Below are 12,175 nucleotides of genomic sequence, written 5' to 3'. Positions count from 1 at the left end.
GATATTGTATTTATAAAAGTTTCTTGGAAGCAAGGGCTCACTAATAAAAATGGTCTTTCAATGGAAGCAAAGCGTGAGCAAAATCTAAACGGGTAATAATGAATAGCCTAATGTTCCTATAATCTGTCCCTGCTTTGGTGATTCTAATGAAAACATCTTTCAAAAACAATGGGCTCCTTTCCATATAAACTCTTTTATTAAATGTGATACAGAAAATCTATTTTCAGATATTCTGTAGGAAGTGACCTTCTTCAAGCAATTACCCATGATTTGATTTGACCTTTCAAATACAATTTACTATTCTGCTGTAATAATTCTTCAATGTAAATAAGCTGTCACTGTGAGACATGTAGCATTGATCTTTGTGATACTGTTCAGTTCTGTGTAGGAGTATCTTGCAGGTGTTCAATAGTCATGCCTTTCTCCATTACTTATGCACGGCTATGTACTGTGTCATATGCCAAAAGGGGAAAGGGCTTCTTTTTTTAAAACATGCTGTTTTGAGATATTACACAGTTAGTTGCTTTGCAATGCTCAATTCATTCATTTATTTATTGGGATACAGCACAGAAAAGGCCCCTCCGGCATTTTGCACTGGGCTGCCCAGCAAATACCTGGATTTAATTCTCGCCTAATCACAGGACAATTTACAATGACCAATTAACATACCAACCAGGATGTCTTTGGACTGTAGGAAGAAACCCATGCTGTCATGGGGAGAATGTACAAACTCCTCACAGGCAGTGGCAGGAAATGAACCCAAGTTGCTTGTACTGTCTGTCAGGCGTCGTGCTAATCACTAACGGTGAATTTCAATAATAAGGAACCTGTCAATAAATTGAATGCAGAACTCAGGGAAGGTCTAAATGCAGAGGATATTTGAAATGTGAAACTCACAATCATATAGTGTGGCATAGATGTATTTAAAATTCAAGCTGGATAAATGCATGAGAGAGAAAAGCTTGAGAAAGATAAGTCAATTAACAAAAGAATGCTGAGTCAACCACATCCCTTGAATTAATAAAATGATGACACGTGAGTAAAAAACAGGAGATAGACCTGATCATAAAACCAGTGTAAGAACAGCGAGAGGCATTCAAGGAGGAGATAGTAATGACTCAACTCAAACATATTCCTGCTGATTAATGTTGCGACAGCCAAAGTTGGACCTCCATAGATGTCAAAGAGCATGCAGTGTATAATAATGTATAAATATAGAGTTTATGCCAGATACCAAGATCTCAATATCACAGAATGGAATGGATAAAATGCAGTCATTAAATTATTAAGGAAATTTCGAAGAAAAAAAAGCATAAAATATTGGTGAGTAAATCTAGGGAAAGAAACAAAGATATAGACGTGTGGAGAAGGTAGGCATTGGGATGATTTTCTATGGAACAGCAGAGAGAGTTAGTTGACATTAAACTATCTGAGGGGTGAGGAATTTCTCTCAGCAGAGATAATAATGGAGTAGGCATTGATTTAAGATAATAGGTGGGAGAGTTTAAGGGCGGTTGAGGAAAATGTGAATGGGGCAGTCTGGGAAGCACTGTGGTAGAGTGATGCATTAAGACCACATTTAGAAGTACATGGATGACAATTTGAGGATAGGTGGCATGAATCAAGAGCTAGGAAATGGGAGTACACTTGAGTATTTCTTTCTTGGGTTGCAGGTACACTTTTGATGGAATAGCTGCCTTCTTTCCTGTAAGTTTTTAATATTTTATGGTATGATCACAGCAAGAGAAAAACAATTTTACTTTGATAGGGTGGGAGAAAGTATTTGTGGAACTGAATGGCCTGTAACTGTGCTGAACATCATGTCCCTAATGTAATGGTTACTATGGTGATCCTGACGCGCGATTTGAAATAATCACCTGTAATATCTGACCGAGGAAGATACTTGCTCGTGAGAGACGGGGAGCCTTGGGGTCAATAGGAGGCTGTTCTTCAGGCTGGAAGATATTCTGGAAGAGAAAAGAAATCACAGGTGTCACTGGCTGGTCTCATTACTTGGAACTGGCTAAATTACTACACATCGTATCTAGCTATTTTCAGGGAGTTCAATGGTTACTCAAATACATTACAAGCTCACTTCAGTGGGCAAGTTAAACTAATTTGGCTCTATGTCATTATTTTGATCGTTTGATTTCATTAGTGCCTTGTAGGTCCCCCAACCAATCAGTTATTTTGAATGTATCATTACATGTTTACAGCTGTTGTGAAAAACAATTTCAATTCTGATTTTTGTTTTGTAAAAATCCAGTATTTTCTTTAATCAATTACAGCAAAAGTTTAAGTAGGTACAGGAGATATAAATGCAGAGAACATCAAAATACAACACAATTTAATTAATCTCAGGCAAGTGGAGACTTACATTAAGAAATCAAATACTGACAATTATGTCCCATCTCACTTTCATGCTAGTCAGCACAGTTAAGCAAAATATTGGGATTATAGGCTCTTTCAGCTTTTCAGCACGTTCCTCACTACTGCCTCTCAGCTGGGTCATTTTTCCTTAGTTGAGCAAAATCTTATTTGGATCGTCATTGTCACGCTTACTTGTTAAATGTCTCAATATCATTCTCAAAACTTTCCATATCTTGGTGTATCAGGAATTTATAGCATCAGACAAGTTTGCTTTCACTGGGGAAAAATAAAAGATTTGAGGAGGAACTTGACAAGTTGCTCTGTATGTCTAGGAACTTGACTATTAGGGAATAGATGGAATATGCAAATTGAAAATGTTGGAGTTAGCTAGGTGACCAAAACGCTGGAGTAGGCGTCTGGAGCTCTCAATAGCTTTTATTTTCTTTTGACAACTCACAGCTAAATAGATAACTTCTCAGCATAAGCACAACTGTAGTTTATTTCTGGAAACTCTTTGAATCCACATTCAGCAGTGGTCTTGCCCTTAGACTTAATATTTAGGTAGCAATTATACATTAAAAGATTTTAGTGCATTGCCGCTGTGCGGTCCAGTAAGTATTGTACCAAAATATACACAATTTCAGTAATGTCAACAACTTAGATAAACAGCAGAAGTTTTAAGGCAAAATAGGTTATTCACTTAATAGAAATTCATTGTACAAAACAGTATAAATTATTCAGAGTGATAGGAAGACAGACCCATAATCCTCGGAGTGTGCTATATTGATTGTCTGTCTCATCTCTGCTGCCACGGTACATCAATCTCTGAATCTTCACCAAGAGCAGCTGCTGAGCTCTGTAACAGAAAGATGAAGGCCAAGGATTAGACTTGTACGACCCTGGTTGAGTACAGGTGATCTCAGCGTGTTTCACCTTTAATAACGATGCTGCGGGTTAGACCCCTGTGACAAAACATCATCCTCTTCATTTCTGATAAGCACAATCAAGTTGACAAACTCAGTGATCTCTATCTCCAGTGGCAATTTTTCAGATGTCGCTTTGTTGACCCCCATAGGCCATGAATCAACACATATGAAATACACACACACACACACACACACACAGAAACAAAACTTTTTGATTCAGCATTTGCAGCCAGGTATTCATCAGACTCTTCCCCAGAGATCACTGTAAAGAAGTAGATGGAAATGTTTCTCTTGGGATGAGAGCAGCTGTTTGCTTGTGCTGGCACTTTTATCATGAAGCTGGCAAAATTCAGTTTGCAATTTATTTTAATGAAAAAAACCATCAGAACTTGACTACGTAGCAGGGGCCAACATTTTAAAGACCCAATCAGACCATGTAATCAATTTGAATGACTTGACTGGATACCTTTCACCTGTATTTTACCTGAAATGTACTGCAGAGCCCAGGACTGCCCTGGAGTCTCAACGGTTACACATTAATCTCCTGGGTACATTAGCAAGCAAGCCAAGAGAAACATCCTAGAAGTGATCAGGAAAAAAAGAGTGCTTTCTTTCCAATTCTTTTGAAAATATTGATCAGCTGCAAAAATATTGCAAATATTTTAAAAAAGTGCTTGACTGTTAACTATTGACTCAGGTGACTAACCATGATTTTCAGTCATATTAGGAAAGAAAAAGTGCACGTATAAGCAAAATAGTGGAAAAAAGCAGTGGGTGAAGGAGTATTCGTCGAGGGAAAAGTACAGTCAACGTTTCAGGTTGAGATACTGACCAAGATGAGTTAAAGGCGGTTAAATAGAAAAGGCAAACAGAACCGATGGTTGAAGATGATATATTGAATGTCAGGAATGCCCCTCCCACCACTTCAGTTTTTCAGAAACCAAGGTGAAAGAGGAGTACTATCTAAAATCTGTAGAAACATCAGAGGCAAAGCTGCTCATGCAGCTTACCTACACAGATTCCAGTGCCTTTCTAAGGATAGTCATTTTAACTAGCTATTTTAATCAGAGGAGAGATTAACAATCTGGCAAATCCTACCTGACAGCATCGATATCAATTTCTCCAACTTCCAGTAATTTCTACCCCCTTCCCCTTTCTCCCTTTCCATTCCCCATTCTGGCTTCCCTTTAACCCCTCCTCCTTACTTGTCCATCACCTCCCTCTGGTGCCTCTCTTCTTTCCTTTTCTTCCATGGTCCACTCTCTTATCCTATAGAAACATAGAAAATAGGTGCAGGAGTAGGCCATTCGGCCCTTCGAGCCTGCACCACCATTTATCATGATCATGGCTGATCATCCAACTCAGAACACCGCCCCAGCCTTCCCTCCATACCCCCTGATCCCCGTAGCCACAAGGGCCATATCTAACTCCCTCTTAAATATAGCCAATGAACTGGCCTCAACTGTTTCCTGTGGCAGAGAATTCCACAGATTCACCACTCTCTGTGTGAAGAAGTTTTTCCTAATCTCAGTCCTAAAAGGCTTCCCCTTTATCCTCAAACTGTGACCCCTCGTTCTGGACTTCCCCAACATCGGGAACAATCTTCCTGCATCTAGCCTGTCCAATCCCTTTAGGATTTTATACGTTTCAATCAGATCCCCCCTCAATCTTCTAAATTCCAACGAGTACAAGCCCAGTTCATCCAGTCTTTCTTCATATGAAAGTCCTGCCATCCCAGGAATCAATCTGGTTAAAATCAAATCCCTTCTTCTTTAGCCTTTTACTTTTTCCACCTATCACCTTCCAGCTTCTCACTTCATTATCCCTCCCCCACCTATCTCCCTTCTCCCTTACCCCTGGCTTCACCAATAACTTTCCAGCTTGCACTTCTCCCGCCCATTTTCTTACTCTGGCTGCGTCCTGCTTTTTTCCAGTCATGCTGAAGGGTCTTGGCCCAAAACATCGATTTTTTGTTGTTCTCCATACTGTAGATGCTGCTTCATCTGCTGAGTTTCTCCAGCAATTTGTGCAGACATCCCACATCTCCCGTAAGATCCAGGAGTCTCCCGCACATCGATAGTGGCTCCCTGACGCCCGGAAATTATATACAATATCCCGGAAGTAGATTTTTTTGAAAGGGAGAGGGAGAGGGAGAGCGGGCATCCTGATTGGTCTCTCTTCGTGCTAAGAGTAGGTCCCCAACCACCGGGCCGTGAGGAAACAATATGATTTGGCGATATGAGTCATTTGCACCTTTCCTCATTCCCTGTCACGCCCACTGTTGAACTTGAACGCATGCGAGGTCATTACCCACGCGTCATCCATGTCAGCGCGGGAAAAAGATCAACTCCTCGAGCTTGTAAATGACGGTGGGCTGGAAAGTTTGTTTGACATAACATCTCTGCCGCCATTCTGGATCAAAGTCAAGGCTAAATATCTCGAGATAGCCACGAAAGCACTGAAAACGTTGCTTCCATTTCCAACATCATATCGCTGCGAAGCGGAGTTTTCTGCAATGAATGTAACGAAAACTAAATTGCGGAATAGACTGGACATAAGGAACCCCCTTCGAGTATCGCTGTCTCCCATTACCCCTCGATAGGACCGTCTTGCTGCATGAAAACAAGCCCAGGGCTCCCACTGATTCAGTGATGTTGGTGTGTTGTAATGATTTTATATGTTCATACGGGGAAAATATGCGCTGTGTGTTTAATATCCAAACGTTACTTAAAACGTTATGATGCTATTGACTTATCACCTATATTCCAGTGGTGATTAACACCCACCCCCCCACCACCAACCCTCCCCCGGTCGGCTGGTCCGCAAGAATATTGTCAATATTAAACCGGTCTGCGGTGCAAAAAATGTTGGGGTCCCCTGCTAAGTAGACCTATCAGTTTTCTCTGTGGGCGGGCTTTACAGTCGACCTCAAAAATAATGACAGCGCTGCTCGCTGCACTGTTTGCAACAGTGACTTTTCTATTGCCCATGGTGGATTAAAATGTAAAAGACATGTTGAGATGAGTTTAACAGGTGTCATTACAGCATAGCTAACGTTATTTAAACTAGCTGGCTGGCTGCTAAGGAGCTATACTATTGATGTCCTACGTGATGAGGCCAAACTCCCTGTAGACTTGCTTAAAGTTGTAATAGAATAAACATGATAATATAATATAAGTACATATCTTAATGTCACATTTGCTGCATATACCAACTTGGTTTACAGATTAGACAAAATCACTAAACAAAGTATTACATACATCCTTGGAGGTCGACAGGGGGTGGGGGTCCTACCTCCCTGAAATGGTGGTGATACCTTCCTGAAATGAGTTTTTGCAGGGTGAGATGTCTGTTTGTGTGTGTTGCTCTAGACTGCCAGCATCTGCAGATCTCTTGTGTTTCAAATTGATTCGGGTTTTCTTTGAAATACTGAGTATTAAATTTCTTATCTTCGCAGGATAACACTGGAATTTTAACTAAAGACATCAATTGGGAATTCTCAGTGCCATCCATCCAAAATATCAATCTAGTGGCAAGGAGTAGGGCAAGAAGAAAATCAGATCATAACTATTATCACTTACATATGACATGAAATATGTTGTTTTGCGCAAACTTTAAAAAAGGATAATTAAATTGTTTTCATGCATTAGAAATCTGATGGCAGATGGGAAGAAGCTGTTCTTAAATCATTGTAGGTGGGTCTTCAGGCTCCCATACCCCCTCCCTGATGGTAGTAAGAAAAGAGCATGTTCCAGATGGTGATGGTTCTTAATGATTGATGCCACCTTTCTGAGGCACCACCTCCTGAAGACGTCCGTGATGGCAGGGAGAGACCCAGAGGAGAGGGGGCTAATTTTATGTTTTTTTTCATTGTCTGAATTGCAGGAGATAGAGGTACTATATACCTCTATAGACCCTGCGAGCAAAACCTGGCCCTCACCTTACTTGGAGTATCATGCCAACCCCATTCCTACTACTATGAGTTTTTCCCTATTCACCTGATTAAAGGCTATTTATAACTTTCATATCACTTTTGAGTGGTGGGTTGGAGATAAGTCTCTACCAAAGGAGGTGAAAGGAGCTCCTTCCCCCCACAAGCCTGCAGGCCACCTTTGGGCAAGGTGTAGCACTTGTTTAGCCCCCCCAATCAGGGTCATGTGAAGCCATGGGAGCAGGTGGTGGATGGTCGCATGAGCAGTTGGTGCATATCACAAGTCCTGGTGATGTGACCACTGACACCAGGCAGACAATCTCTGAAGAGTATTGATAATGGCTGGGGTCACCTGTCTTGTAAAGACTATTTATATTGAAACATTTGCCAAGACCAATTATGGTCATAGACCATGATGATGATGATGATCATCATCAGGTGCCCTGCCATGGCCCCTACACTCCTGTTTCAGGTCAAGTGGATCAATTCATTGGTATTCATTTCCAGTTCGCTGGCTGCTGTCTCCATCATCATTTGTCTTTGTCTTCCCCTTGCTTTCTTCCCTTCAATCTTTCCCATAATTACAGTGCATTCTAACTCTTCTTTCCTAATCACATGTCCAATGAAGTTATGTTGCCTTTTCATGATCTCATACATTACTTTTCTTTTTGTGTTTGCTCTATTCTTGACATCCTTGTTAGATATTCGTTTCGTCCATGATATTCTTTGCATCCTCCTCGAAAACCACATCTCTGCTCCTTCAATTCCTTTCCTCATGTTACTAGATATTGTCCAACATTCTGAGCCATACAACATAACTAGATAAATGTAACATTTCAATACTCTGAGGCGGGTTGTCATGCCTAGTTTAGCATTGGTCAGACCATGATCGCCCATGTTATATGACATGGCACATAACGATGACAATGATCATTTTTAAGTAACCTTTTATCCTTATTACCTAGATGCTTCTAGTGTTTTAGCACTTTCCTCATATTTGTTAATTCTGATACTTGGCATCCTGCTGCACTTTCTGATGTCACTTCCATAGTGTTGAAAATGTACAGACCATATTAACTGCCCTCAAACTTTTACCATATCTTCTTTATTGTTTTAGCCCCAGTTAATACTCAAGAGCTTTAAATTGATCATCCATTCACTATCACATTGCCAGCTGCGAGAAATGTCTACAAAGGGACTGCTGCATCTTCTCAAAGTCACTTGCTGGAAACCAGACCATCTGAGATGATGGAAGATGCTACCTAAATGCATATTGAAACATTAAAAATGTTTTCTTTTTTGTGACTTCATCTCCCCGTACCTGCATGCTTCTTTATGGAAATTATATACATAAAACTTACACGACAGGCTCCTGTGTTTCTTTCCATTAAGCGTGCATGTCCATCTTGCTTTCCTCCCAAAAATACATCACCTGACAACTACTCACATGAAATTGAATCTGCCAGCTGTTTGACTAACTTTCGCACGCTGGCCTGAATTATTTAACAGCATTTTTCACAGTTGCTGCTTTAGTGCCATCAGCAAAGTTTGTGATTGCGTTCCCTATACTTAAGTCCAATTCATCCATCTGTTGAGAACAAAATGGTTCCAGTATTAACCTCAGGATGTAGTCGACATTTCTTCTATCCAACAACATTCATTTTGCTTCGCTCCTTGTTTCATACTTTACATAGGAACTGCAATTTAGAGCAAATTCAGTGGCCATTAAAGCCCTCAGAACAATTTGAGACCATTAAAGCTACATAATAAATGTTCTTCCATTCTCTTCTGTTAAATTCCTTCCCTATCACATTCTCTCAGCAGCCTTAAGATACTGCACAGCATACCATACCCAAAGAAAATGAAATCATGAATGCATTTTTCTGTAACTAACTTTAGATTCTTTTACGCTTGTACTTTAAATTGCAGTTTTCCAGTGAGTAGATGCAGGCTGTGAGGGCATTAAGTTGCTGGGAGGTTCTTGCTGTGCAAAGGTAACTGTGTCTCTGAAATATATTTAACTCTATTCAAGCTGACAGCTCAGTGAAGAGGCTACACTTGCAATATCTCTCAAATATCTCCAGAAAGGAAATCGACACCTACACATAACTCTTCACACTACATCTAACACAATAAATGATCTAAACAAAGGAGATTAAAATAGACAGTGGCTTTCAAATGCTACAACAGAGTACTATCTTAGTTGGAACTATAAATCCAATTAAAATTTTTCAATAAATTAATGTTCTGACTGGCCACTGTTCAGCTAACTGAATATCAGAAGGCAAACTTGCATCAGTAATTATATGCTGAACCTGTAGACTTCATAACACCTCTTTGAAAAAGGCAAAATTGCAACATGAGTGAGGCAGAGGGCTTTTGGGGAATGGGTGTGGGGGTGGTGGGAAAATAACATAGAGAAACAAATAATATTTTTACATATTCTTCACCTTGTACTTAACTGAAATTTACTTCCAAACCTGTGTTGAGTGTAAAAGTGGGAAAGTCATGTTACAGCCATGCAAAACTCTTGTTAGGCCGCATTAGAAATATTACTGTTAAGACTTTGGAGAGGGGGCAAGAGAGGTTCTCTAGGATGTTGCCTAGGTTGGAGTGTATTAGTTCTAAGGATAGGCTGGACTGATTTGGATTGTTTCCTCTAGATACCGGAGGATAAATGGACACCTGACAGGTACATAGAGTGTAGTCAGAGACCTTTTAACTTTTTACCCCAGGGTGAAAATGCTAAATACTAGAGAGTATCATATTAGGGTTGGGGAGGGGGTTAAAAGAGATTTATAAGGCAAGCTTTATTCTTATACATAACAAACAGGGAATAGAGGAATATAGACTACGTGCAGACAGATGTGCAGTTTAAGTTGGCATTACGGTCAGAACAGAAATTATGGACCAAAGGGCCTATTCCTGCCCTATACTGTTCTTTGTTCTACGTTAAAAAATCAAAAATAATTTTCAGAAGTCCTAGTGTACAACCATCTCCAACAAGAAGTAGTCTAACCACATACCCTTGATATTCAAGGATACCATTGCCAAACACCAGGCTTTCAACATCTTGGGGGTCACCTCCTGAAATGAACCGGCTACTACGTGTTGTAGTTGCAAGAAGAAATGCAGGGAATCCAGTGGCAAGTGGCTTATCTCTTGATACATCTAAGTCTTTACATCCATTGCATTGCACAGGTCAGGGCAATGGTGCAATAGTCTCCAGTTTCATGTGTGAGTGCAGCTCCAACAACACTCAATCAGACCGACATCAACTAGGACAAGCTGGCCTTCTGGATGGATACCCATCTGTCTGCTCCCAGTAGCTGCACTGTGTTGCAAAAATGGAATGCACTGCAGGTATTTGTCTAAGCTACACCAACAACACCTCCCATGGTCTTCACCAGCAGGAAGAACATGGGCTGAAGGTGTATGAGAGCAAACACGAGGAAATCTGCAGATGCTCGAATTTCAAGCAACACACATAAAAGTTGCTGGTGAACGCAACAAGCCAGGCAGCATCTCTAGGAAGAGGCTTAGTCGACGTTTCGGGCCGAGACCCTTTGTCAGGACTAACTGAAAGAAGAACTAGTAAGAGATTTGAATGTGGGGGGGGGAGGGGGAGATCCAAAATGATAGGAGAAGACAGGAGGGGGAAGGATGGAGTCAAGAGCTGGACAGTTGATTGGCAAAAGGGATACGAGAGGATCATGGGGCAGGAGGCCCAGGGAGAAGGAAAAGGGGGAGGGAGGAAGCCCAGAGGATGGGCAAGAGGTATAGTGAGAGGGACAGAGGGAGAAAAAGGAGAGAGAGAAAAAGAATGTGTGTATATAAATAAATAATGGATGGGGTACGAGGGGGAGGTGGGGCATTAGCAGAAGTTAGAGAAGTCATTGTTCATGCCATCAGGTTGGAGGCTACCCAGATAGAATACAAGGTGTTGTTCCTCCAACCTGAGTGTGGCTTCATCTTGACAGTAGAGGAGGCTGTGGATAGACATATCGGAATGGGAATGGGACGTGGAATTAAAATGTGTGGCCACTGGGAGATCCTGCTTTCTCTGGCGGACAGAGCGTATGAGAGCATTCCATTTGTAAGTTGTGATCTAAGTTGCACATCATCCTGACATGGAAATCTACTGCTTTTTTTCATTGTTATTGAGTCTAAACCCAGATATTCCCTACCCAACAAAACTCTAGAAACGTCTTTACTAAATAGACGGCAGCAGTTCAAAAAGACACATTACCACCATTCATCCAGGGCAATCAGGATGATAATAAGTGCTGCCCTTGCCAATAATGTCATATCCAAAATAAGGAAATATGAATTATTGCATAAATACAAAGAAAAATATAATTGCTGTGCCTTTGGGAAGAGGAGAGGCAGTGGAACCAATTTAAAAAGATCATTTAAAGACTAGCATGGTACATGATGGTCTCGACAGCTTTCTTCTGTGCAGTTTATTTCTCTTATTCTGCTCCAAAAATTGTCTGAATGCGCCGCATGATGAGATATGGCCACTAATGCCAAGAAAAATGTTGCCATAAATACAAAACAGATTTCTTCATCTTACAGGCATGCCAGTTCTGCTGCTAACATTAGCAAGTGGAACAAAATATTAATCCTTGTCCAAATATCAGTCACAGGTGGGGATGTGTGCATCTGCTTCACATGAGACGGCAGATATCAAAAGCTCAGTTTTGACAAAGAGGCCTGGAAATGTTTGTACATTATAGCAGTGGTTCTCAACGTGGGGCATATGCACACCCCAGGGGGCCATGCCAGATTTCATGGGGGCCACAAGTAAAAAACAAAAAACTGGGGGCCACGGGAGTTTCTAAATGGACCCTGATAAGTTTACTGTTTTAATGATTTATATATATGCAATTTATTTGGAACCCTTAATGAAATGAAAGGGAAAATATGCTAGATGATGCAAGTAAGG

The 12,175-nt window shown here is 40.8% G+C and overlaps 1 protein-coding gene across 2 annotated transcripts in view; it reads right to left on the bottom strand.

Moving 5' to 3' along the window:
- The window catches only part of card11 (caspase recruitment domain family, member 11), a 321,723-nt gene that overhangs the window by 30,238 nt on the left and 279,310 nt on the right, over positions 1-12,175 (bottom strand). For both annotated transcript variants that reach the window (XM_072268714.1, XM_072268715.1), the window contains exons 18-19: positions 3,130-3,226; positions 1,878-1,967 (exon numbers count right to left, since the gene is read on the bottom strand). In XM_072268714.1, the coding sequence (XP_072124815.1) occupies positions 1,878-1,967; positions 3,130-3,226 (187 nt within the window). The remainder of the gene's footprint in view (positions 1-1,877; positions 1,968-3,129; positions 3,227-12,175) is intronic.

Source organism: Mobula birostris, chromosome 9 (genome assembly GCF_030028105.1).
Source record: "Mobula birostris isolate sMobBir1 chromosome 9, sMobBir1.hap1, whole genome shotgun sequence".
Lineage (NCBI taxonomy): Eukaryota > Metazoa > Chordata > Chondrichthyes > Myliobatiformes > Myliobatidae > Mobula > Mobula birostris.
The sequence above is the reverse complement of the archived record's forward strand: the minus strand, read 5'-3'. Positions and strand labels throughout refer to the sequence as shown.